The sequence below is a fragment of the Mesocricetus auratus genome, unplaced genomic scaffold (assembly GCF_017639785.1).
Source record: "Mesocricetus auratus isolate SY011 unplaced genomic scaffold, BCM_Maur_2.0 Super-Scaffold_100025, whole genome shotgun sequence".
Lineage (NCBI taxonomy): Eukaryota > Metazoa > Chordata > Mammalia > Rodentia > Cricetidae > Mesocricetus > Mesocricetus auratus.
The window spans coordinates 11923893-11950958 of NW_024429206.1; the positions used below are offsets into that span (position 1 = coordinate 11923893).

At 53.0% G+C, this 27066-nt stretch overlaps 1 protein-coding gene and 1 non-coding gene across 3 annotated transcripts; both read right to left on the minus strand.

Moving 5' to 3' along the window:
- Positions 1-1716: 1716 nt before the first annotated feature.
- On the minus strand, positions 1717-21869 carry Oas3 (2'-5'-oligoadenylate synthetase 3). Of its 2 annotated transcripts, XM_013119801.3 has the most exons (17): positions 21658-21869; positions 18152-18434; positions 17350-17525; positions 16623-16861; positions 15393-15546; positions 14861-15041; positions 14559-14764; positions 12556-12838; positions 11168-11343; positions 9827-10077; positions 9374-9518; positions 7573-7746; positions 6591-6876; positions 4853-5028; positions 3998-4236; positions 2916-3063; positions 1717-2728 (listed from the first exon to the last, which is right to left on the minus strand). In XM_013119801.3, the coding sequence occupies exons 1-17, from the start codon at positions 21829-21831 to the stop codon at positions 2717-2719; spliced, it is 3303 nt and encodes a 1100-aa protein (XP_012975255.2). In that variant the 5' UTR covers positions 21832-21869; the 3' UTR covers positions 1717-2716. The 2 variants fall into 2 exon arrangements, with proteins under 2 accessions (XP_012975255.2, XP_012975254.2); XM_013119800.3 differs by having other exon boundaries at positions 14559-15041.
- A 2259-nt stretch (positions 21870-24128) lies between these two features.
- Positions 24129-24213, minus strand: Trnar-ucu. Its single transcript is given in 2 exon segments — positions 24129-24164; positions 24177-24213. It is a non-coding gene; the product is annotated as a tRNA-Arg (tRNA).
- Between the last annotated feature and the right edge of the window lie 2853 nt (positions 24214-27066).

A 27066-nucleotide genomic window follows, 5' to 3' on the forward strand; every position in this document is an offset into this window, starting at 1 on the left:
CCCACATGGGCCTTCTCCCCAGGGCCATGGCCTGGATCAAGCTCAATGGATCCGTACTGCCACCACCATGGTGGCTGCTGTCATAGATGGAAGGGTTTAGGTCAGCAAGGCCTCTCTGCCGCCTAGATGGCTGTGACCTCACTCCTCACTCATCCAGCTCACACAGTCACCCCGGTACTGGAGCCATTTTGACAAGAGGGCCCAGGGTCTGTGTGGTGGGAACAGGGGCTGTGATTCTAGGTCAGCGCTTCATCTGCTGCTGGGTTCCATGGAAAAATAGGTCTCCGCTGGTCACATTTGTCTAGAGCAGTGTTTCTCAGGCCGTGGGTCTCCACCCCTCTGGGGTAAAACAACCCTTTCACAGGGGTCACCTAAGATGATCGCACAACACATATTTCCAGTGGTCTTAGGAATCGAGACACTGCTCTTCTGATTGTCGCGTCTGCTGCGCGGCCTGTGTCCGAGAACACGTGCGGAGGGTGTCGGGGATTGACAACACAGAGACTTGTTCAACGATGTAAAGAAAACTTTAAGCAGGCCCCAAAAAGGTTCAAGAAAACTTCCTAAGAAAGGCTCCCACCAGAGAAGCTTCTGCTCTCCTCTCTACCCTGGCTGGTTCTCTCTGACCCCAGAAACTGATCTGGGCGTGGCAGAAGGGGCGGTTAGTCTTTGGACAAGGTCGAGGTCAGGGTGGTTTCTGTGGGCAGGCCTTTTCCAGGAACTTAATGCCCCCAGGCATTGTATTGTTTTTAGTAAACATGTCTTACAGCTGCCTACTCCCAGGCAGAAGGGGAAGTGGGTCTCTGCTCAAGGTCTGGTGTTCCCACACTCTTCTGTCCATCTCCAGGTGGGCCCGCCCCGCCCACATGTCGATATGCCCACACGTGAGTACCCGGAACTGCATTAAAGGGTGGAAGCATTCTAAAGCTCTGAGAATGATGGTGACCAGTAGCCATCAAGAGACGTAATCTGGGGTCTGGTTTGCATCCTCAGTGAGCCGGCTAGGTGAGATGAAGTTGGGACCAACCCCAGTGGGGTTGCCTAGAAGCAAGAGCAGGAGACACAGGTGGTGACAGAGAGGGGGCCTGGGGACCCTTGGCCCCTCAGCCAGGCTGGTCACTGTGGGCTAAGCTGAGGAGGCAGGAATGGACTGTAAGGCTGAAAGCACTAGGAAGGCGCTGTCCTCCTGGCTGTCCTGCATCCCTGTCCGTGTGTCCCCAGCTGTGGTTCAGGGAGAGCCGGGCTGTCCGGGACACTCCTAGTGGGGGGTGGAGAAGCGCAGATTCCTTTCTCTGTTTCTCGTTCCTCTCCTGTGGAAGGATCACTACCATATCCACCCCTCAGGTGGCCTCTCTGGAGGAGCCTGCTGTGGCCACACTGCCCCCAGCGTCTGCCACTTGCTTCCCGTGTGCAGGGCTAGGACATTCATAGGTTATGCCTCTCCGTCCTCCACCTCCCTAGGCCCTAGCTGTCACTTAGACTCTGCTAGGGAATTGGAGGCACGTTCCCATGTAAGACAGACAGGTAGACATTCATTCTGGAGACAGCCTGGCATCGCCCTGGCTCTGGTGGGGATCAGGGGGACAGGAGCAAACACGGTCCATTCCATAGTCCACCCATAGTGTGGTGACGGTGAAGATTCTTTCTGGACTTCCTGCCCCCACCAGGACCCCTGTTTCCATTGTATTTGGGAAGAACAGATGACAGGAGGCAGGATGGTGTGGCACGACCTTTCCTGGGGAGATGCAAGCATATGTCTGTTCATCCCAGACCGGGCACAATGACTGAACAAGGAAAAGACTCCCCTGAGTCTAAGGGGGTGAGCCAATGAATTTACTGGGGTCACAGGGATGACCCCTAAGTATCGTATTATCGGAAAACTTCAATTCCCACGGGTGATAATTGTACTCCTGCACGTCTCACGACCCCTCCCCTCCCTAGACACTACCTCCTGAGGGAGTGGGCGGGGCCACAGGTGAGGCTTGGGACCCTTCCTGCTCCTTCTACATCCCTAAGGCCCAGTCATGACTTGTTTTGCTTATTCCCTTGCCGCAGCTGTGGGTCTGGATATTCTGTAGTCACCATCACATCCTCTGCCCCATGATGGTCACGGTCATATTACGTGGGGACATAGCTGGACCACAGATGATGGGTCTCTGCAGGTGGAGAGAGGAGGTGGCTTCTTGGCAGCGCTGGGACGCTGCAGGGGTGGGGGCAGGGCCCAGGGGTAGCTGAACAGCAGACCGGCAGAGCCTGAGATGTCTGGATTCTGGGGTGCCCAGCATGGGAGTTTGGGGCACTGGGATGATCAAAGTAGAGGCCGATGAGCCCCACTGTGGGTAAATGGGGGAAGACTGAGGGGGTGGTGGGTGAGCAGGCCATCAAATGGGAGACAGTGGGGCACACACATACATTTCACACATGCCACACACAGATATACGCATATATATACATACATACACACATACATACATGCATACACACATACATACATGCATACACACATACATACATACATATACATGAAGACACACACAGACACAGAGGCACACACAGACATATACACATGTACACACACAGACAGACGTATACGTATGCAGACATATGCACATGCACACACACACACACACACATCTGGCCCGATACTCTGGGTCCCCCATGCTGAGGGTGGGCGTCACTTTCTCTCAGCTGGTGTGACCACTGATCTTTCTGGACTTCACACAGACGCCTGTGGGAAGGAAGACATGCTGGTTACTTCAGTATTTCTGCAGAGCTGAGAACACATACCACACAGGAAGCAGAGGCACAGGGGCCACAGGGGCCATGGGTGGGTCCTGCCCTGCAGGGGGGACTGTGTCTGCCCATGACCACGCCCTCTCCCAAAGGATGCATTGTCTACCTCACATGCCTCTCACCTTCACCAGCCACGGTTTGATGGGGCTGCCGTTCTTGTCCATACAGCACAGGGCAGATGTGCAGTCTGTAGCTTTCTTGGCAAGCAGGTCCCAGCGGGCGTTGTGACCCAGGTTTCCTGTTGGGTCAGCTGGGTCCAGGATGATGGGTCTGCAATTGTACCCAGGGTGAGTCTCATCCCCAGAATGTCTACTCGCGACGTTAGCTAGGCTGTTCTCCACTGTCACCTAACAGTGCAGGGCCCAGGGCCAGCACTCGGAACTCATCTGTGCCCCAGGCGCACACTCCAGGGCAGCGGTATAGAAGAAGAGTCATATGAAGTGGGATGTGGGGTCATATGCCTGTAATTCCAGTGCCCAGGAGGCAGAGGCAGGAGGACTATGAGTTTAGAGATGTCTGGGCTACACAGTCTCTTCAAAAGGGGTATGGAAGGGGGGCTGGGGAGATCACTCAGTGGTTAAGAGCACTTTCTGCTTTTCCAGAAGACCTGAGTTTAGTTCCCAGCACTCACACAACATGGCAGCTCGCAAACCTTTGTAACTCCAGTTCCAGAGGATCTGGTGCCTCTTCTAACCTTCATGGGCACTGCACACATGGTGCACATACAGGCAAGCAGTCAAAATGCTACACACATAAAAATTTTAAAAAGTCCTTAAAAAGGAAGGAAGGAAAGATGGAAATAGGGAAGAGCAGTTGCATACGCACCACTTTTTCATGCTGTGTTCAGGCAGACATTACCAATCACTTAGAGTGGTGCTGTTCCCCCTTCTACAGCTGAAGCAGACATTGCTAATCAATTACAGCATTGGTTCTGTCACTGTCCCTTCGAGCATCCATGCAGACACTATTACTTAGCTAATGTATATCCTACATCAGACTTTTTCTCAGTACACACTGCCACTGCCCACAAACGGTCAGTGTAACGTGAGTTTCAGGGACAATCTTGCTTATCTCCGTCCCCACTTCAGAAGTGGGGAGATGGTGAAGAGTGGGCATGCTTATATAACCTGGAGGCTGCCGATGAAGGAGGCAGGGAGAAGTGAGCATTGTGGGGCTGAGGAAGAGGAGTCTGGGGGTGACCAACCTGGGCTTCTGAAGTTGCATCTTCAGGAAGTCACCGATGGTCTTGTCCTCTGCACTGTAGTTGATGGTCCAATAGATACACAGCTGACGGTACTGGCCAACCAGCTCCAGCACCGTGCGGAAACCCTCCGCCATGTTGAACTGGGGGTTCCGGCTGCCCTGCTCCCAGGCGTACACAGTCAGGAGCTCCAGCCCATGCTGCCGGGGCAAGGAGCCCTTCCCCGTGACCGTCTTGTTGCACTGGGGAAGCCAGAGAAAGAAGATGTGTGGGTCCATGTTGGCAACACAGTAGCTGATGCCTCACACAGGTGTGAGAGGGACCCCAGGAATGGACAGATGGACCCCTGAAGCTTAACCAACCACCCGTGTGTGCTGGCCAGGCATCAACCCTTGGCACAGAGACACAGTTTGTTAATGTTGCTTTTTGGGGTGTGTGTTGGGGGTGGAGCTCAGGGCCTCACACATTCTAGGCAAGAGCTTTTACCAGTGCCCCTCCATGAACTGTATCCCTGTATGCCAATTACTTATCTTGAGACTGGTTCTTGCTGAGTTGGCCGGATTATCCTTGAGCTCACTCTGTAGCCCAGGCTAGCCCTGGCTTTTCTGTCTTTTTGCCTCAGCCTCCTATGTAGCTGAGACGACAAGCCTACACAAGACCTGGCTCAACGCCGCTTTATGGACAAGTAAACCAAGGTCGTCTGGGTGGAATGTGACTGACCTCACACGCTATGCTTGTGGCCAAACAGACCCCTGTCTTCTCCACGGAAGGCACTCAGGACACAGTTCGGGGGAACCCAGCCTCGCTGTGTGAATGTGTGTGGGGGAATTTGGGCGACGGATGGCCCTCGTGCCTAACCTGTTGGTACCAGTGCTTCACCAGCCGGATCAGGCTCTTGAGTTTGGTGGGACGGCTGCTAATGAAGTCCCGCTGCAGTTCCGTGAAGCAGGTAGAGAACTCGCCTGCGTTGCTGTAGCTGAGGATGAGGTCCTCGTAGATTCGAGCATCAGGCTTACAGCCAGACCTCAGCTGGCCTGTACGGTGGGAAACGATTGGAGTCACTCTGTCTCTCCTGGGGAGCCCGCGTGGGTCAGGTCAGCTTACAAAGCTGGCCTGAGAGACTCCTAGTGTCCCTTGTCTGTGGGTGATCTGAGACCCCCAGGGAGGTCACCAGGTGGTGCAGTGAGGGTACAGGTGCGGAAGGGCCCAGTTTAATCCCTCGTGAGAGTGGAATTCTCTACCCAGCTCCTTTCCAGTCACCTGCCTGCCTACCATGGAGAAAGTCTTGGCTGAGAGTCAGCCTAGGGTGTGGTGTCTCTAAGCCCCTCTGAAGCCCACTCATCCCTCTCAAGAAGGGTGCTCTGGTAGTCACTGGACAAAAAGCCTTCAGGTAGCAGGGCTGCAGGGGGCAGGGGGCAGGCGGCAGGTACCGCCATGCTACCTCTGAGGAACTCATCAGCACACCACATCAGTTTATGCAAACAGAACCAGAGCCCACATAGCATCTAGAATGCCTGTCTCATCCAGGAGGTGTGTGGGTGCTCCAGGTTAGGGCTCAAACCTGGGTCAAAAGGCTAAGTGAGGTGCCTATTTAACATGTCAAAGTGGACCTGGCCTCCAGGTTCTCCCAGAATCCTCAGTTCCAACCTGTCCAAGGGTATAGCTGGCATACTCCACCCTCTACCCTGAACTCCCCAGCATGGGGGTGGGGCCTGCCCTTCCCCCAGAGACTCTTCCCTATAAAACCCAAACATTTTGGTTACCTGCCTTTTTTTGTACCTTTGGCCTCCTGGCTGCTGCACCTGATTCCCCTCTCTCCCCTCTCCCCACATGGCCCAGCTCAGCCTGGACACGCGAACTCTGGACTCTCCCAGATGTCCCTGCCTCTGGCTATGTTCTCCCTTTTATCTATAATAAACTTTGTCCTCTACCATACCTAGGAGAAGTCATATCTTTTCCTTTCCCTTTTCCTTTATTTATTTTTTATTTTTTGCATTCACTGGGAACTGAACTTGGGTCCTCTGGTGGTTGAATGAGAATGCCTCCACATAGGCTTATATATTCAGATGCTTAGTCACCAGATGGTAGGGCTGCTAGGGAAGGATTAGGAGGTGTGACCTTGCAGGAGGAGGTGTGTCACTGGGAGTGGGTTTTGAGGTCCCCCACCCCCATTCCTGGGGATCAGGTTGTAAACTAAGTTACTTCTCCAGAGCTAGCCGGCTGTCAAACACCCTTCTATGATGTTAATGCACTAACCCTCTGAAACTGTAAGCCAGCCCCCAATTAAATGCTTTCTTTTATAAAAGTTGCCTTGGCCATGGTGTCTCTTCACAACAATAGAAACGGTAGCCAAGAGAGGTCCTCTGCAAGATCAGTGTATGCTCTTAATCACCAGGCCAGAACCCAGCATCTTGGCGGGAATCAAAAGTGGGCCTCACCACACACTGTAGGAGAGTTGTGATGAATCTACACGTCTCCCATGCCGGTGACATGAATAGGTGTGTGGCCTAGTCACACGGTGCACGTCCTCCAGGACTGCCTGGAACCACCCTGCCTGTGTCCTTCCCCTCCTCCGGCCTATGTCTGGGAGCCTCACCAAGGGCATCGAAGGCTGGCAGCACATCAAAGTCCACACTCTGGTCCAGCAGTGTCTGGGATGTCAGGGAGAAGCTGAGTACCCGGGGATTCTTCCTGCTGGAGATCTCAAACTTGACATCAAACTTCTGCTTCCGCTGGCACGCCTCCAGCTGAGCCCTGATCTCCGAGATGATCTCTGCCCGGCGGCTGCCTTGCTCAGAGAAGTGCTGGAAGCAGCTGAGGAATACCACTAGGTCAGCATCCGAGCGCCCTTGTAGAGCTGTGCCTTTGGCAGAAGAACCACCCTGGGGAGGACATGGAAGGAGCCTTGAGCCATGAAGTGCCCTTTGATGTCCCACAGCCTATGTGTGCACGCACCTATGGAGGTCAGAGGTGGACACCGGTGTCTCCATCAACCTCATTCTTATTAGAGACAAGGTCTCTCACCAGCCTGGCGCTGACCAGTCCAGCTGTGCTGACTGGCCAGGGAGCCCCAGGGGTGGTCTTTTCTCTCCTCTGGAGTTTGGGTATCCCAGGCACGCTCCACCAAGTCCAGTGCATGCAGTGCTGGGATGGGACCCAGGGATTCTAGCATGCCAGGGAAGCTCTCTCCCAGGCAAGCGTTTCTTCCAGGAAAAGATAACTCCCTTTCTGGAGGTTTAGCTCTTCCAAGGGCTACCCCATGGAAAGACATACACAGTCAAGCCAGTTTTGTAGATTTGCATGGAAATCATTAGGGTTGTTGATAAATTTCTAGTGTTTTTAGTTTAAAAAGAAAGAGAAAAGAGGATCCAAGAACCAGAGAGAACAGTCAGCCCTGGTACCCTGTGGATGCCCCTGGATCACCCTGTGCCTACAAGTGGACTGCATCCTACCTTCCAGTGGGATCAGTCCCCTTGTTCCTTTGCTGTGGACGTGGACATCACTAGAGCCCACCAGGTGGCTGGAGAGGGGTTCCCAGCCTACAGGAGCCCCCTCACCTGCAGCTTCCGGGGCCTCACCTTAACCACCTTAAGCACCTTGATGGGAGAATTCCGGAAGCAGTTTTCCTTCAGGAAGGAACATATGGTGTCTACCGCTTTCTTCACTTGAGTCAGGAAATGGCGGTCGGGCTGGAGGAATTCACTGATGAACTTGTCCAGGTCCGCAGCTGGGGTCTGGTGAAGAAGGGCTGGCTGTGGAAAGAAATGGGCAGGGCTGGCTGGAGCAGGACGCCAGGGACACCCAAGTGCTGGCCTTCAACATCCAGGACCGATGATGCTCCCACGGTCTCCCGCGTCTCCCACATCCAACGTCCTTCCCCTCTGGCTGTCATGGGAGGGGCCTGAGTTCCAGATCTGCTTCTCCCACGGACACGCAGCCTCAGCTTCCCCACCTTTAGATGGGTGTGGCCACCTCTCCCCACCTCGGTGGATCTCGTGGGATAAACAAATGGAGTAAGACTGTGTTGATTGTGGTCCGGGTATGATTTGCCTTTCAGAGACTCATGCATTGTCAGTGGGGAGGGGGCTGCCTTTAAGGCGGAGCCTTGCAGAATGTGCTTCAAGGTGGTGTTAAGATAGTCCTCAGGGAATCCCGAGTGAGTTCTGACAGGGAGATGTGGCAAGAGGCAGCCTGGCCCTAAGTAGCCCCGTGGCACCCTGTCTTGGCGTGTGATGTGTTCCTTCAACACACACTGCCCCAGCTGTGACACTGTCCATCGTGGCCTCCTCAGCACAGTCCAGTCCATGCCCCGGCCATAACCTTGAGCCACCTTCTCTGCACAGTTGCGGGGCTTCAGGCCTTTCGCTATAGTCACAGAAACGGATTAAGACCGTAGCTGCAGATAGCTTACGTCTTGGATTTTCTTCTCCAAATGCAAAGCCTGAATGTTTGACTGGGACCTCACTTAGAGATGGGGCATGGGGAGGATGCTGCTCAGTGTAGTTCTGTCAACTTGACAAGAACCAGGGTCACCTGGGAAGAGGGAACCTCAACTGAGAAAAGGCCTCCCTCACATTGGCCCTTTTCCTGGTTAACGATTGATGTAGGAGGGCCCAGCCCACTGGAGGTGGTGTCACCCCCGCACAGGCGGTCCTGGATGCTCTGAGCAAGCCACGAGGAACAAGCCAGTAGGCAGCACTCCTCCATGGCCTCTGCTTCAGCTCCTGCCTCCAGGTCCCTGCCCTGTCTTGCCTCAGTGGTTGGCTGTAAGCCAAATCCTGGCTCCTCCTCAAGCTGCTTTTGGTCATGGTGCTGTCACAGCAACAGAAAGCCAGCTAGGGCAGGGAGGCAGAAGAGGGTGGATGGGATGAGAGGCTGGGGTTCAACCAGGCACAGGCTTTGGCCTTAGGGAGCTCTGGGGTGAGGACTGAGCCCCATATAAAGGCAGTTTGTGGTTTCCAAGTATCACCCGGGCACTGGTGGAGATCAGCTCTCCAGAGGAGAGGCAGCTGTCACCATCAGCATTTCTAGTGACTAGGGAGGTGTATCCTGGCAATGAAGGCACCTGGAGGGGAGCCTACAGTGCCCACCACCCCAGTGTCCTACCTTTCTCCTTAAAAAATTAAGACATAGCATTTATTATGTGGCACATGATGTGCGTGGTGTGTGTGTGTATGTGTGTTTGCGTGCGTGCGTGCGTGCGTGTGTGTGTGTGTGTGTGTGTGTGTGTGTGTGTGTGTGTGTGCGCACGCGCGCGTGCTGCAGATCATTTGTGGGGTCAGTTCCCTCCTTGAACTCAGGCTGTCGGGCTTGTGGGCAAGCATTTTACCTGCTGGGTCATTCCAGTAGCCCCGGCAGCCCTGGGGCACTGTTTCTTACCATCACATCCCAGGGTGGCACAGGAGTCCCATCTCCACTCTGAAGGCAGACTTGTGACTCCAGGGCCTCTGCTTCCTGAGCTAACAGTTCCCAGCTGCCCTGGCCCACGTTCCAGGTGGGGTCTGCAGGGTCCAGGACTAGAGGCCTGGGGACAGAGCAGATGGAGGCAGGGAAGGACAGTCAGCGATGAGCAGCTGGGAGGAGCCAAAAGGAACATTAGATGGAGTTCAAGCCAACTGCCCCAGTCAGAGAGCTCTTGGGGCCCTTAACTCTAATGGCGTTTAATTGCGCTAATCAAATGGGCTTTGGAGTCCTCTGGGGCACCCAATGTCCATGCTTCCTCATCAGGATGCAGAGACAAGTGTGTGTGGGGGTGATGATCCAAAGCCTACCAGACTCCAGGAGGGAGGGGGAAGATGGGGTTGAGGGGGGCACTAGGGAGTGTGCATTCACCTGGCTCTCTGAAGCTGGCTGAGAAGGTGTGCTCTGAGGGCTGGATCCTGCACGCTGTAGTTGACTGTCCAGTAGACACGGAGTGACTGGTGCTTCTGGACCAGCCTCAGGATGGTCCGAAGGCCTTCAGCCATGCTGAACCCCTCTTTCCCACAGCCTTGATCCCAAGCAAAGATTGTCAGGAGCTCCAGGGCATAGGCTGGGGGCAGAGTGGTGCCCGCTGCCTCTCCTCCTTTATCTTGAGCGGCAACCTGTCAACCAACCAGAGATCAGTCAACGTGGTCACCTGGAGGCTGGCCCTTGGGACTTAGGGAGAGGCGGGGGTATGTAAAATAGGACCTCAGAAGAACTGGGTCTCAAACAAGACATCCCGGATGATGCTTTTACAGATTGGGGACACCGAGGTCTGGAGGAGGGTTGTGACTTGTCCCAGGTTAGACTGGAAGCTCAGATCTGGGTGGGACCTCCCTCAGGGAGTATGAGGAGTTGTACGGGAACAGGTGCTGCCATCTGTCCCTCATGGCATCTCATCACCCATCCCGCAGGTGGCAAGCGTGGGCTCTGGCAGGTGCGTGCAGAACACACAGTGGTTGTGGGCTAAGGGCCACCTACAGGGTTGCTGCACTGACTGACCAGAGCATCAGTGGTTATGAGGAGGTTGGAATGTTGCATGTTCAGATCCTGGGTTTATCTTTAGCACCCTTGATAGCCATTCATTGCCCAGCTCTGGGTCTGACTTATCATCCCTGTGACTGTTACAGGGAGCCTTTCGGGATGTGTTGATTTAACAGCTAGCATCCACCAACCCAGAGGCTAAAATTGTTATCAATAGCGTATCAGGCTGTAGCAAAGCCATCCCTGATAGCTGTTACCCACCATTGTAGTTCAGAACTGCTTTGATGTATGACTTTTCTTTCTTCTTTGTAGTGTTTTTGCGACAGGGCCTCTCTATGTAGTCCTGTAACTCACAGAGATCCGCCTGCCTCTGCCTCCCCGGTGCTGGGATAAAGGTGTGGGCCATCACACCTGGCTTGCTTAGGCTTTCTTTATTCTGTTACCATAAAATGTCATGAAACTGTCCCCATAGAACGTGGAATTTGGTCACCTAAATCTGGCTGCTCGTATTCCAGTCCAGGTTTTGCTAACTTTTATCCCCTTTGAGGGCAGAGCTGTGTTTTTGTTCTCCTCAGTGGCAGGAATGAGAGCTGGTTTTAAGAGAGGGCTCTTGAAGCTGCCCAGGGTAGAGCCCAACTTGAAAAGAGGTGGTGATGGGGACCAGCGTAGACACGCGGAGATGACGACTGTGACAGTGGCAGCTTCTCGGGAGGGCTGAGTGCTCACCTGGCGGTACCAGTGTTTGACCAGCAGGATTAAGTTCTTAAGCTTGACCGGGCGACTGTTCACGAAGTTCCTTCGGAGCTCTGCGAAGCAGGCTGCGTGCTCCCCGGCCTGGCAGCCGCTGCTGAGGAGGGAGGAGTACACCTGGGGCTGAGGTTTGTCGCTGGAATTCAGCTGCCCTGCAGAAGCACAGAATATGAGCACCAGTCTACCCTGCACAGTTATTGGTGTAATTAAGTTCAGCATTAGTGACTCAATACCACCGCCAGCTATGAGCTAAAAATCAGTTAACAGGCCGGGCGTTGGTGGCGCACGCCTTTAATCCTAGCACTGGGGAGGCAGAGGCAGGTAGATCTCTGTGAGTTTGAGGTCAGCCTGGTTTACAGAGCTAGTTCCAGGACGGCCTCCAAAACAATACAGAGAAACGCTGTCTCCAAAAACCAAAAAAACAAAAACCCCCAAAGCTAGCAATCTGTCTCCGCATCAGTTTCCAGGCTGGCCTGGAACTTGCAGCAGTCCTCCTGCCTCAGCCTTCTGAGTGCTGGGATTATAGGTATATGCCATTTGGTTCATAGTTTTCACTACCTCCCCCTAACTCTGCAATGAGTTCTGGAGCAAGACAGGCCTGGGTTCAAATCTAGTCTGTGTGTACTGCCTCTTTGGGCCTCAGCCTCCTCACCTGTAAAAGGGGTTCATGAGGCTGGAGAGATGGCTCAGTGGGTGAGAGGAATGTCTATCTACCTGTGGGCCCTTAGTAACAAGTCACAGATGAGGAAGTGGTCCTCCATGACGGAGGGGGTGTCTCAAGGATGGGAGATTTAGCACTTTAATGACTTGAAACAGGGCTGGAGGGAAGGCTCAGTGGCTAAAAACATTTGTTGTTCTTGAAAAGGACTTGGGTTCGATTCCTGGTGACTCACAACCTTCTGTAACTCCAGTCCCAGGGAACCTGACACTCTCTTGCGGCTCCTACAGGTACTGCATGCATGTAGCACACAGGCAGACACTCATACACATAAAACAAAAATTAAAAAAGAAACAACAGTTTGAAACTGGACCTAGACCTATGATCCCAGAAGACTTGGGAAGCTAAGGCAGGAGGATGACAAATTTGAAGCCAGCCTGGGTTGCATATGGAGATCCAGTTTAAAATACAATGAATAGGGAGGCCAAGAGAACAGGAGAGATGGGGCAGATGGTCTGAGGGCAGAGAAGAGAGCTGCAGGGAGGCAATATCAAACAGCTGCATGGGTCGCTGGTGCTGGGGAAGGTTTGACAATTGCTCTAAGATCTCCCGGAGGGATTTTCAGTGCTTGGTGAGTCCCAAGGAGTATGGCCGGTACCCCCTGTTCCGTGGCCCCTGGTCCCCTGTGGTCCCACCACTCTCTTACCCACAGCATCGAAAGTGGGCAGCACACTGATGTCCACCCAGCTGTTGAGGTCTGTGGACACCAGCCGGAGTTGCAGAGCGTTGGGCCTGTTCTGTTCAGCGAACTGGAGGCTCAGTCCAGACACCGTTTCCTGCCACCAGGACTGCAGCTGGGTCCGGATGTCACTCAGGATCTCTGCTTGTTGGCATCTTTGGCCCTTGAAATCTCTGAGGACTTTATAAAAGACGACAAGTTCCACATCGCAGTCGCCCCTGATGTCTGTGCCATGGCCGAAAGAGCCGCCCTGTGGACGGAAAGTACGGCTCAGACCTTGGACTCTCCAGGAACCCCGAGCCTCTAGGAGCCAGCGCCCCTGTATTGGCCTGGGACGTGGCTGTCGCTGATGTTGGGTCTGGACCTCGGCACAGCCCTGGGGCCCAACCCTCAGGAGCTTCAAGAGTTGACCTGTATCTGCAGAGCCTTCCTCAAGGTCCACCAAGTCAGACCAGCGAGTGGCTGATAATACAGGAGAGAGTTGAGGCAATGGCCCGTGCCATCCCCATCTGTTCCCTCTAAGCACATCCCTAGCAGAAAGTGGATGTCCAGGTCCTAGAGCCCAATGAGGTGGTGTGTACTCTACTGGCCCGGCTGAGCCAATCACTCAGCTTTCATCCGCATGTTCACTCAAGGGGCTAATTCACTACAGTCGGTAATCAGAAAGTCCCTGGCTTTGGGTTTTGCTTAGTCCCTACCAGGGCAGGAAGGGTACTGGGGACTGAAGTCTCAGACTGGAGACACTAGCTCTCTCTCTCTCTCTCTCTCTCTCTCTCTCTCTCTCTCTCTCTCTCTCTCTCTCTCTCTCTCTCTCTTCTCTCTCTCTCTCTCTGTGCCACTGGGCTCAGTGAGATTGATTTTTAGAAATACCATGGTTAGGCATTGAACATGCGATAGTGGAGGGGAGGGGTGTGAGAGAGCTAAACCCAGGGGAATAGTGTGATCCAGAGAAAAGACTCAAAGAGTGGCCCTCTGGTGAGCCTGGAGCTGGTGAAGGGGTTAGCGGGAGGCCAAAGGGTCAGAAGCAGCCAGAACTGACCCTATGACCCTTGGGGGAACACAGATTTGAGCTCAAGAGGGAAGTGATATGACTTTTTTTTTTTGAGACAGGGTTTCTCTGTGGCTTTGGAGGCTGTCCTGGAACTCTCTCTGTCTACCAGGCTGGTCTCGAACTCACAGAGATCCGCCTGCCTCTGCCTCCCAAGTGAGTGCTGGAATTAAAGGTGTACACCAGCAATGTCCGGTGTGATATGACTATTTTAACAGTGATTTTTAAAGCAACAGCAGCAGCAGCAGCAGCAGCAAAATCCCAGACAACTTATGGGGTGAAGCTCAGTGGTAGAGCAATTACCTAGGGTAGCAAGACCCAGGCATCAATCAAAAGACAGACCAAATGAACAACAGAACTACTGTATCATGCAAAGTAGAACGAGCCAGATGTGGTAGTCCACACCTTCAATCCCAGGTCCAGGGACAATGAAGCAGGAGGATTGCTTGGAATTTGAGGCCACATAGTGAGTTCCAGGTCAGCCTGGGTTGTGTGTGAGCCAAAACCAAAAACAAAAAAATAAATAAAAGGAAAACAAAACAAAAGCACTTAAACCTACGTTGGTCCTCAGTTCAACTGGCTTGGCTTTGGATGGCCCAGCAACATGACTACAATGCTGGATCAACATGCCCAGCGTTGGCTTCTGCAAGCCTGGGAGCACAGGGAGGGTAAGCCAAGGCTAGCTCCAATGTTGGACATATGGGAGATGCCTAAAGTTGTAAATGTAGTTTTGATTTACAGTATTCCCAGCTTAGATTAGGATGCAACTCCACTTTAAGCTGGAACATCTGTCTGTCTACACCCAGGCAGCAAACCAGACCTCCAGGGACATCAGTTTCCCTGGCCCACCTCAGCTCTGTTTCCTCCTTGCCCACCGTGGTTCTCTGAGGCATCTTGATGGCACCTTTGCCTTAGGACTCACCTTGCTGACCCTGGAGGCTTTGTACACACACTTCTCCCGGAGACAGCGCAGGATGGCGTCAATGGCTTTCCTGACCTGCTGCTGGAACTGGGGACTCGGCCTCAGGTGATCCTGGATGAAGGAGTCCAGCTCCTTGCTGGGGATCTTCGACAGATCTGGACCCATCATTGACCCAGCGGTGGAGATGCTGGGTGCCCCTGAGTGACCTGGAGGTGTGTTTGGGGTGGCCAGAGCGTGACTTGAGACATTCGGCACTGCCTCACGGGCAGTCCTTGGGGGAACTGCTTCTCTGAGGTCCTTACTGGCTTTACTGACTGTTGCAGGGACCTTGGTGGCTGCCTGTGGGAGTCCTGCAGCTTGATGCAAAGTTTGTGGGCTCCTCCTTAGCTGAACAGCATTGTGGCCTGTGTTGTCTTCAAGGGCCTGGTTAGGCCCTTGTTGGATGGGGTGGCCCAAACCCAAGATGCCAGCACGTGGAAGGCCCTGGAAGGTGGTGACCAAGCCTCATTGGCCAGAGCAGAGGCTTTGCTCACCACCCAGCCTTTCTCTCAGCCCCCTGACCACAGCTGAGGTGACTGAGGCTTGGGGAGGGGAGAGAGTCATGAGAGATGTGAGCCTTGGTGTAGAGCAGGACAGATGCCCGGATGGAGCGATAGCTGTGAGGATTGCTAGGTGGGCGGACATGCCCTGACAGTGGAGGGTGCCACAGACAGCCCAGGTGCTCTTCCCCAAAGCCTGAGCTGGGTGGTGACACTTCCACTGCCCGACTGTTGCACACCACAGCCCCTAGCACATCAGCACCAAGCCTAAGGTTCCTGGTGTGCTCTCACTCACCGGCCCCTCCCAAGGCTGCTCAGGGACTCCAGACTCCTGCAGGAAGCACCGCTGATTGAAGCAGGACCCCGCCTCCTTGGCCAGTACATCCCAGCGCCAGGCTGTCCCGTTGCCCACATCCCAAGTGGGGTCAGCTGGATCCAGGATCACGGGCCTGTAATTCCAGAGACAAGAAGGCTCCGGGCAGTGAGGAAGGTCAGAGTCAGGGCAGACCTGGTGCTCACCCCAGCTTTGCCTTTTTCTGCTTTGGTGTCCAGGGCAGGTGACCTCCTTCCTCCAGCCTGGTTTCTCTCATTTGCATAAGGATGACATCACCTGCTCTGCTGGAGCCAGGTCCTGAACTCTGGTATGGTGGTTTGAATGAGAACAGCCCCCCCCATAGGTTTATGTATTTAAATACTTGGACTTGGTTCCCCTGTTGGTGGAGCTATTTGGGAAGGATTGGGAGGTGTGTCCTTGTTGGAGGAGGGGTGTCACTGGGGGTGTAGGTGGGCTTTGACGTTTCAAAAGCTTCTCCCCTCCCCATTTCCAGTTAGTCTCTCTCCTCCCTCTCTCCATCCCTCCCTCCCTCCCTCCCTCCCTCCCTCCCTCCCTCCCTCCCTCCCTCCCTCCCTCCCTCCCTCCCTCCCTCTCTCTCTCTCTCTCTCTCTCTCTCTCTCTCTCTCAGCTTCCTGCTCTAGTACCATGCTCCCTGCCATGTGGTCTCACCCTCTGGAACTGTGAACCCTGATCAAATGCTTTGCTTTATAAGGTCACGATGTCTCTTTATAGCAATAGAAAATAACTAAGACATCCGGTTTCACAGCAGAGGCGCATGGAGGCAAACAGGGTCTTCCCCCAGGGACTCTAATTCACACCACCAAGGAGCAGAATGCAATCCACAGTGTGATAATTCACACAAAGGAACAGTTCACACCAACAAAGAGAGAGCGAGCTGCCAGATTCTGTGCAATATGACTTAAGAGCAGGCAAGACATTGATGATGAAAAGCAGAGCAGGGGGGCGCTGCTGCCTGGGAGGGCCTACTGGCCTGCTGGACACCTTGCATGGCTGAGCGGTGGCTTCACAGGTGTGAACTGTCATCAGTGTATGCATGTCACATGTCAACTAAACAGGAACAACAACACGAGTCCTGGCTATGGTTCTATTTCTAAATTCTTAGTTAGCCAGGACTAACTCATTCCCTAGTGCGCAGGACAGGACAGCAGGCAGCGACGGCGGAGGAGATACCTGGGCCTCTCAAGCTGCCTTCGTAAGAACTCCCCAACCACAGGGTCCCCGAAGCCATAGTTTTCCGTCCAGAAGATGCACAGGTCCTTGTTCTGTTGGATCAAGGCCAGGACCGTTCGGAGCCCTTGGGCCAGTCTGAACTTGTCCTTCCTGCAGCCTTGCTCCCAGGCAAAGATGGTGAGCAGCTCCAGGGCATAACTAGAGGGCAGCGTGGTCCTCATGGTCTCCTGTGCCTGCACCTGTGGGCAGCAAGGAGGACTTGGCTTGTGAGGGGGACAGAGCTGGAGCTTACAGCACTCCACAGCCTGAGCCTGGGTGAGGGCGCTGCTTCCTCTGCTGACCCCAGGACCAGTCCACACTCCCCCATTTTTCTCATCTGCCTGTGAGGTCTCACACTGACTTAGGGGTACAGGAAGGAATGGGTGTCAGGCCTCGGCCAGGAAATTAATATGCTTGATGACGTTCAAATTCAACTATTTCCAGTGACAAATGACTCTTAAAGACAGCAGGAAGGCAACCCAAAGACTGGGCGGACACACTCGCATTACTACGAGTAGTAAATAAGGCTCTCAACATCCACAGTATGCGAAGAGCACCAGTGAACCAACAAGAAGTCAGCTCACAACAGAAAGCCATAAAGAACACAGCAGGCGCTAAATAAAAAATGGCCACTAAGAGACAAGCCAACCAGTCTTAGGCTGCAGACGGGACCCAGCCAAACACTCACCTGGCGGTACCAGTGTTTCACCAGCAGGATTAAGTTCTTAAGCTTGACTGGGCGACTGTTCACAAAGTCCTTTCGGAGCTCTGTGAAGCAGACCGCATGCTCCCCGGGCCGGCAGCCACTGCTGAGGAGGGAGGAGTACACCTCAGGTTTGGGCTTGACTCCAGAGCAGGGCTGTCCTGGGGGGCGGCAAGGAGAGCCGGTTAGGAAGGATACTGAGCACTGACCTCAGCCTGTCCCTGGGAGCGCAATTGACTTGGAGGAGGGGGTGGGGGTTGGAGACTGGGAGGATGGGGGCCTGAGAGGAAGAGTGGGGTTTCGAGGTACAAAGAGGAGTTTCTATCTAAGTCAGAGGTGCTGGGGGCTGTTGTGGTCAGGAATTGGTCAGAGTGAGGAACAGGCCTGCACCTTGCCCTCATTCTCAGATGAGGACAGAGGCATGTTTTGGAATAAGTCAAAGCATAGCTAGGGCATGTTTGAGAAGTAAAAATTCTCATAAAGGCACCAAGAGAGTATTTTCACCAGCCCCATGCCCGCATAGAAGCCTTAGCCTTTACAGCTGAGGGAAGCCAGGGCTGCCAGTTGAGGGCCAAGCACCAACTCAGGGCCACAGACCAGGAGTACTAGGCCTTCCTGGCTCCTGTGGTGTCTGAACTTGATACATTTAGGCAAGAAACTGAGGTCCAGAGAGGCCTACGGACTCTCCAACGTCACTCAGCAAGTGGGCGGAAGGTCAGAATGCAACGACCCATCTTTCTCCTGATGATGGAGCCTCCAACTCTGGATCAGGCTGAGGACCCCTCACCCAGGACATCGAAGGCAGGCACCAGGCTAACATCCATCCAGTTTTCCTTGTCTGCTGACATCAGCCGGAAATGCAAGACACCGGGCACCTTTGGCTCAGAAAACTGAAAGGTCAGGCCAGGCCCAGGGTGGCATCCCCAGGACTCCAGCAACACCCGCATGGCACTTAAGGTCTCGGGGCATCTGGTGTTCTGGTCCTCATAGCTCCTGAAGCAGCTGAGGAAGATGACGAGTTCGGCGTCACAGCCACCTCTGAGAGCTGTGCCCCGGGCATAGGCTCCTCCCTGTGAAGAAGAAAAGACACTTGGGGACCCCACACTCCAGTTCTGCTCCCCACGGAGGATCCTGAAGGACTGGGTGGGCCACGTGGACTGAGGAAAGGCAGCCATGAAGCTCTCTGCATCCCACACCAGGCAGACCCAGGGTCCTTCTCATGGCAGCCATGAGCTCTGGGAGAAGTGACTTTGATTTGTAAATTTATGACTCTCATTTGATGCTGGGTACCGGCCCCACCTTTTTCTTTTCTATTTAAAAAAGATTATTTATTTTTATTTCGTGTGTATGAGTGTTCTGCCTGCACATATGTATGTATAATGCATGTGTGCCTGGGGCCCACAGAGCCCAGAATAGGGGTGCTGGATCCCTCGGAGCTGAAATTACAGACGGTTGGGAGCGGCCATGTGGGTGGAGGGAAGCTGCGTCCTTGGCAAGTGCAGCCAGAGCTCTGAACCCCTGAGCCTTCTCTCCAGATTCCATTTCACATGTGTGCATGTTTGCAATGTGTGGGCACACATGTGCATGGGGGTGCATGTGGACACGTGTGTGTGTGTGTGTGTGTGTGTGTGTGTGTGTGTGCGCGTGCCTGGGGATGCACAAAGTTGATGTCATGGGTCATGCGGTCATCCTGGTCATTCCTCCACCTTACTCACTGAGGCAGGGTCCCTGGATCAAACCCAGTGCTCGACAATATGGCTAGTCTCGCTGGCCTACTTTCTCTGAGGATCCTGTCTCCACGTTCTTGGGACTATGTGGTTGCTGGGGGATTTGAACTCAGGTCCTCATGCTTGTGTGGCACCAAGCTGACCCTCCAAGATCCATTCTCAGCCCTTTAAAAACTGAAATGGCTGGGCAAACCAAGTGTGGTTGAGTGAGCTCACAGTCTTGGTGGCAGCAAACACAGAAGTGTGCTGTGACAGGCCTAGTGTCCCAGAGCTTTCTGATGGCACTTCGGTCTCAAAGCTCCTCCCCGAGGACTCGGGAAGGAGACATCCACGCCCTGTGCCCTGCATCTGTACCCATTATCTGCTCCCAGCACACAGCCACCCTGGTGTGGCCACATACGGTGGCTGATACAGGCACACGAGCACGGGACAGCGGGAATTAGACTGAGACACAGGTCCCCCTTTGTCATCACAACTTCAGGCCCCTCTCACTGTTGACCCTCAAGCTGTGTGCGGAGGGAAAGGAAGCAGCAGAGGAAATGGCCACTGGGCAGCTTCTGGTCTCCCACGTGAGCGTCCCACCCTCCCTAAGGATGCTGGGGTGAAGGTACTATTGCACCCTCACCTCACAAGGGAACCATGAAGAAACAGGGAGGGGATACTTGCAACTCTCTTCCCTCAAGCCAAAAGAGGAGGGCGAGGTCCCAGCTGACAACTCGGGGATACATCGAGAGGGTCTTTCCCCTACCATACAGTATTGGGCTCAATTTTGGTTTTCAAACCCATGCCATGGAGAGCTTGAAGAGGTTTCAACCCTCGAACCCTGTTCCTTCCACCTCCACTCCTGTCCTCTCTTTGTGACTGAAAAAGGAATCTCTAGCCTGGCAGTGGAGGCTTGTGGTGGCCCATGTCCCTAGCCCCAGTACTCAGGGGCCATGTTAGGTCTGAAATACCATGTTAGGTCTGAAATACCATGTTAGGTCTGAAATACCATGTTAGGTCTGAAATACCATGTTAGGTCTGAAATACCATGTTAGGTCTGGCTCTCTGAGCAGGCAGCTGTGCGGCATAGGACAGGCAGCTTGCAGCCACTCCTGAGACTGCCAGTCACCTGAGATCAGGGTTCATTCTGACACAGCTCCTGCGGTGTGTGGCTCCCAAGCTCTTTGCCTTCCTTCTTGGCTTTCTGGCCCAGCTACAAAGCCTAGAATCCCGAGAGCCCTTTCAGTGGGGAGAGACGCCCCTGAACCTCAGTGTGGGCCATGGAAACGGAGCTGACCTTCCTCTCTCAGAGCCACAGTCCTCAGAGACCCCAGGTTGATGTCAGTCACAAAGGCCTGTGGGGGTTTTCTAGAGAGCTGTAGACACCAGGGCTTAGACAGGCTTAGGCTCCCTCCCTGAAGGATCCCTCATAACCCTGTACCCATAATCCTCGGAGCCAAACAACCGCCATCTTGGGGAGTTCTGCAGTGACTGTGCAACAGATCACCACAGCTGAGCTTGTTGGCTGTTTATCTCCATCATGGACGCTTACCTCAGCTGCTCCCTAGCACCTGCTTCCTGCACATGGTCCGGGGAGGGCCGGGGTGTATAGGCTGGGGAGGCTGTGTGTGTATGGGGGCGGTCTGTGCAGCTTCCTGAAGACCTCCTCCCTGCAGGCTGATGACTTCCCAGCATGGTCTTTGAAGGTAGTACCCCTTTTGCAAGTACCCCCTTCCCTAGGCTCAGTAGGGAAGCCCAGTAGATTCATTGATTCCCCAGAGTGACTGTGGTGGGTTTGTTCCTCCGTTCATCCTCAGGGCTAAGGAGGAAGGATACACGCTGCTCACACCGCTCACTCTCCCCAAGGATCTAGCCACATCTGAAAGACGGAAGTGGGGTCTGCATCTCCCAGGGCAAGGGACTCCTTCCACATCTCTAGCTAGGATTAGCCTTAGTAACGGGCAGAAGAACTGAGACCTACCCAGGACAATCTCTAGACTCACCCCACCCCTGCTAGGTTCCCATGATGTCCCCACATCCCCAGGTTTACCCAGATTAAGGTGACTCACAGGGTGTCTCCCCACTCTGAGTATTTACAGGTTACAGAGGCAGTGTGGCACAATGCTCGCGTGACATAATGTGCCCTGGAGAAGTAACATAACCACTTGCAGCCTCAGTTTCCCCATTCATAAAGCTGGCAGTAATTCCCTACCTCAGGAACCATGAGGATTGAGGGAGTTGGTACCGGTTTAAGCAGGTCATGTTCATTGCCACTTAGCTTTTTCTCAAAGATTGGGCCACAGTGGGTGTGAGTGTGATCCCCAGTCTCAGAGTGGTAAGGCTCGGGCAGTGTCAGGGTTAGAGTCTGAATGAGTGAGTGAATAAATGAATGAATGAATGAGACAGTCTTTAAGACAGCACGGAAGTAATCAGGTCACCCTGTGCTCCTGCCTGGGCCCTTACCCTGGATGTTTCTTGGCATCTTGATGCCTCAGTTTCCCCGCAGTGTGGCTGGTTAAAGCAACATCTGACCCATCCCTCAGAAGACCAAGCAGGACCACCTTGGGATGCCCCACCCTCTCACCTTGCTGATCCTTATCACGCTTGGTTTCTGTGGCCCCAGGGCTCCCCGCAGCCGTAGGGCGGAGTCCAGGGACCCCAGAGCACCCCGCACGGCGACTATGAACTCAGAGGATGGATGCAGGCTGTGGGCCACCAGCTTGTCCAGAGCTCCAGCTGGCGTGTGGTACAGATCCATGTTGACCTGTGTCCCCAGGAGAGTTTCGTTTCTCCCTCGGGTTTGTAGGGCGTGTCCTGGACTGATAGGCAGGGCTGTTATTTCCTCCTTCTCCCTCATTTCCTCTCCTCTCAGAAGCTCAGGGGCTGTCGTAGAGATTACCAGTTCATGGCTATGCTTTTGCATCAATGTGGTTCTGACCCCCTTGGGCGGCCCAGGAACCCCAGTGACCAGGCTCTCTGGGTTGGCCGAAGCTTCCTGAACTCTTACCCTGGGACCCGGGACAAGCTGCCCACAGAGCACCTCAGAACCAGGCTTGAGGAAGCAGACCCCCTCCATGCATGCCCCAGTTCTCATCTATTCTGTTTTGTTGTGGGGCCCTGTGTTTATGAGATAGACTCTCCAGGCCTCAGTTTTTCCATCTGTAAGATGGGGGTTACATTTGTGAACTACCATTAAATGCCTGGTGGTAATCTACATACAAATATCAACTCGGTCCTCTGCAAAGTCTCACAAGTCTCAACAGCATTGCGATCTGTTGTAGAGGAAGGAAGGCCGAGGGACAGAGAGGTTGAGTGAGTCATCCAGCATCACACAGCACAACTCGCAGTGTTAGGATTTGAACCCAGGACTTCCAGTCCCAGGCATCTTGACTTTGTGCTCCTTGCTCTGCTGGGGTACAAGGTTGCTCCACCAGAAGGTGATGGTTTGATGAGTGTGAGGTCCTTAGCCCGGGCCGCACACAGCCCTAGGGAAGAACTGGGAGCTGCTGAAGTTGGCATCGTGTCTCGGATGAACCACCGAGATGCTGAAGGTAGAATCAAGAGCAAGTCTGGTGGGAGGAATGGAGGCCTCATGCGCACGTGTGAGCGTGTGTGCGTGTGTGTGTGTGCGCGCGTGTGTGAGTGAGTGCATGTGCGTGTGTGAGTGTGTGTCTGTGTGCGTGTGTGAGTGTGTGAGTGTCTGTGTGTGAGTGTGTGTGTGAGTGTGTGTGTGTGTGTATGTGTGCGCGCGCACACATGCCAAGACTGCACAAGCATGGGAAAGAGAGTCATGCTGATCTGATGTTTGGCTTCTGTCTACGTGAAAACCTGGTGTCTTCAAATGGTGATCATAGCTGGCAGAGAGAGTAAGACACACACACACACACACACACACATACAAACACACACACAAGAGACAGAGAGAGAGAGGGGGAGGGAGGGAGAGAGGAAGGGAGGAAGAGAGCTTGCTTTAAACTAATCTGGGTCTTACCAAGCTAATATGGGCACCCCTAGTCCCCCTGGTCGGTTGGTTGGTGCTGTTAGGCAGAGAGGGAGGGCCTTTAGGGAGCCTGGCCTCAAAGAGGGCATTTGAATCTCCATAGCAACAGAATAAATGGTTGGAAACTCATATGAGAAAAGACCTCAGAGATGCCTGCAGGAGAGAATGGAACCTGGCTGAAAAGTCCTTGGAATCAAGCAACACCGACATTAGAGTTAACCTCACACAGTGCATATGTCACCTGTGAGTCTGGTGCTTGGTGGGATGTCACTCATGAGGTCTAAACTAATAAATGAATAGAGGGCAAGTCGAACAGTGAGTTCTTTTAGGGGGGTGGTTTGTTTCTAATTCACAGAGATCCACCTGCCTCTGCTTCCCAAGAGCTGGGGTTAAACACAGGCACCATGATGCCTGGTCCTGTCCAAGAATCTAACTTCTCCAAAACAAATGAAAACTAAAAAGCCTCTGTCTTCTTCCAGTCCTTGGAAGGATGTTGCGCCAGCGCCACAAGCTAGGTCCGAGGTATCAGGAAAAGAGAGACCAGACGTACAAACTGTTTGTACTAAGAGAATGCATGTGTTGCCTTTATTGCCAGGAGTGTGTGTGTGTGTGTGTGTGTGTGTGTGTGTGTGTGTGTGTGTGTGTGTTCATTGCAAGTGCTAAGAGGTCTCCCCTTTCTTTCCTGATCTTGGTGTCAGGCGAAGGCCTGGAGATTTAATCCAATCCACCCTCCAACTGAGCTCTCAAATAAACCCTGGAGATTTGACCATTCAATTTTACTGTTAGAAGTTGAGGTACCTGTTTAATTCTTTTCTTTCTCGAGTCTCTCCTCCCCTGAGTCTTCTTTCTGGCCGATCTTTCCCAGTCTTTCCAAGTCTCTCTGGATCTCAGTGGAACCTCCAATTGTTGCGCCAGCACCACAAGCTAGGTCCGATTGTGTATTGTTTTGGAGGCTCTCGGTCCAGCCCGGCCTCGAACTCACAGAGATCCGCCTGCCTCTGCCTCCCGAGTGCTGGGTTTAAAGGCATGCACCACCACTGCCAGGTAAAACACTCCGACTCCGCCGGGACTCGAACCCGGAACCTTTGAATGCCTTCAACCTCTAGAAGTCCAATGCGCTATCCATTGCGCCACAGAGCCACCGGAAGAGGGAAGAGAAGAGGCACAGGTGATGGCTTGTGTGGGACAGTTTCACTTCCTGCTGGTAAAAGCCCTTGTCACCTTTGATTGTTGCAATCTTATGCAGAAAAGGTGAATGTGTCCCTGTGGTTACAGTAAGCAGTGTCACTTCCAAAGCTGAACTCAAGAAACCTGCAAAAGATATGGAGAAATATCTTAATTTCTAGTTAATGTTGACACCAAAACTAAGCAGAAAGTGTCACCCACAATCATGCCAACCAGACAGTGACTGGAAGGGAACAGGGCAGAAGAAATGCATTCTTCCAGCAAAACCAGGGTTCAGTTATGAACACAGATCAGGCATTTCCAGGTCAATGAATCCATCTCTGCTCCAGCTAGAAAGGAATCTACTCTAGGTGACTATGCATTGTGACACTGTCATATCTTTGTCATCTTCCAGCCACAACATTCCAGGTGAACAGCACTGCTCATTCTTTTCTATCACTTAAAGTCGTCAACAGTCTTACCTGCCTGTGAACCCTACCAATAAGGACTGGCCTGGCAAGACACACCCCTGGGTGCAACAGTAGCATGGATGTTATGGGGGGTCACCTGCCACATTCTGACTGGGTTTGAGGCTCACTCTACAAGAGGAAACTTTAACTGTACATCTGGTCAAAATCCATGTCTGAGAGCTCATGGCTCCAGGGATGAACCTACTGGAGTTATTTTGACAAATGGACATAGTATCAGGCTGCCCTCTGTATCTCCATGCCAGTGCAGCTCTGTGACAACAGCAGAGAGGTCTCTGCGCAGTGATGGTGGTGACTGCAGGGAAGGACTTGTCTGGAGTGAGAGGCAGTGGGTGTGGCTCAGTGGCAGAGTGCTCACCTTACCCAGCATGCATGAGGCCTGTCATAAAAGAGTCATCCTGGGGGCTGGAGAGATAGCTCAGCAGTTAAGAGCACTGATTGTTCTTCCAAAGGTCCTGAGTTCAATTCCTGGCAACCACATGGTGGCTCACAACAATTTGAACGAGCTCTGATGCCCTCTGCTGGCATGCAGGCAGAAGATTGTATACATAATAAATAAATAAAATTTAAAAAAAGGAAAGAAAATAATTAAAGAAAAAAAAGAGTCATCCTGAGTTGCCTGTGGTTTTGATGTCAGAGCCAAGAGAACAGCCGAGGTCATCGTGGCTAAGCTGCTCTCTGTTTCCTTAGGATCCTCAACTTCCATCTCCGATGGCCCTCGCACATGGCCAGGTGAGGGTGGGATTTGTTCCCGTCAGTGGAGATCCAGCTTTCCCAATTCCCCTGCAGAAGAGCCCTTCTCCCCATTGTGTGTCTTGGTAACCCGGTTAGAAGTCAGTCAACCATTCTGATAACTGATCTTCTCAAACATCATTTAACCCCTATGAATCCAGACAAACTCCACAGATGGGGAGGTGGGCTGACACAGGTTACCGAGTGTTATTCAGTGAAGGAAGCAGGCGGCAGACATTTCTGGAAATGCCCTCATAAGATGTGTCCAGAGGTGTTTCCAAGGAGGGTGTAAGGCTGGTGAAGTTGGCCGTGAAGATGAGCCACCGTGGGCATTAGAAGGAGCCATAAGGGATGTCTAGAGGATGAGGGAAGTGGCTGTCACAGCTTTATTGACTTAAATCCAATTTTATTTTATTTTTATTTATATATTTTATTTACTTTCTATGTATACAGCTTCTGCCTGCATGCCAGCAGAGGGCATCAGAGCTCATTCAAGGTGGTTGTGAGCCACCATGTGGTTGCCGGGATTTGAACTCAGTACCTCTGGAAGAACAGTCAGTGCTCTTAACTGCTGAGCCATCTCTCCAGCCATTAAATCCAATTTTAAATTTGAGCCCACTGAGTGTAGATGAACTGGCTTCCTGGGGATCTGAACCCTTGCAGTACCTCGATGGACGTGCACTACTTACTCAGTGGGTGGGCCAACGAGAGGAGGAAGTGTTGGGGATTATTGTTGTAAGGTGTGTTGCTTTGGTTTATGCTGCATTCATTTAACTTGTGAAGCTGTGCTACTTTGCCTGCCTAAATACCTGATGGTCTAATAAAGTGCTGAATGCCCAATATGGAGGCAGGAGAAAGGACAGGCAGGGCTGGCAGGCAGAGAGAGAGTGAATAGGAGGAGGAATCTGGAAGGAGAGAAGAAGGAGTAAGAGAACAAGGAGAGGATGCTAAGATCCAGCCACCCAGCTACCCAGTCAGCCACAGAGTGAGACTGGGAGTAAGACATACAGGAAACAAGAAAAGGAAAAAAGAGAGGCAAAAGTTAGGTGGGATAACTTAAATTAAGAAAAGTTGGCTATAAACAAGCCAAGTTGAGGCCGGGTGTTAATAAGTAGTAATAAGCCCTTGTGTGATTTATTTGGGAGCTGGGTGTTAGCCACCAAAAGATCCCAAAGAGTAAAACGTCTCACAACAAGGAAGCACCCGACCTTGGGCAGAAGATTGAAGTTGAAGGCTGGACTTGGAAACCCAAAGTGTCTGCCATCAAGCCCTGCCACTTCCCTGACCAGCATGAACTGTGAGTCAGAACCCACACGGCACCCAAGGAAGAGCAGGGTAGACCCCAGTGCTTAGGGTCAAAGGGCTCTCAGGCAGGCGCAGTCAGGAGCAAGCATGACCCTGCACAACATGGCAGTCAGACACAGGGGTATGAAACTGTCAACAGTGGACATTGCACTCCATCTATCTCACTGTTGTCTTGGAAACCTGATCCTGCCACCTCGTGGCTCCTCCCTCAGGCTGCTCATTACTCATTCTTGTAGCCTGCTGTTAACCAACATGGTCTTTATCATTGAGGTGCTCTCAAAGGTCCTCATAAGAGATCATTCCA

Bases quoted from the DNA above. Each gene is read 5' to 3' on its own strand.
- Oas3 (XM_013119800.3), bottom strand. From the start codon at position 21,831: ATGGATCTGTACCACACGCCAGCTGGAGCTCTGGACAAGCTGGTGGCC. The intron at 17,526-18,151 runs GTGAGGGGTCCT...GCCGCCCCCCAG, and splicing joins GCCTGCCTTCGATGTCCTGG to GACAGCCCTGCTCTGGAGTC. The intron at 12,839-14,558 runs GTGAGTCCTAAG...TTCCGTCCACAG, and splicing joins AAGCCTCCAGGGTCAGCAAG to GGCGGCTCTTTCGGCCATGG.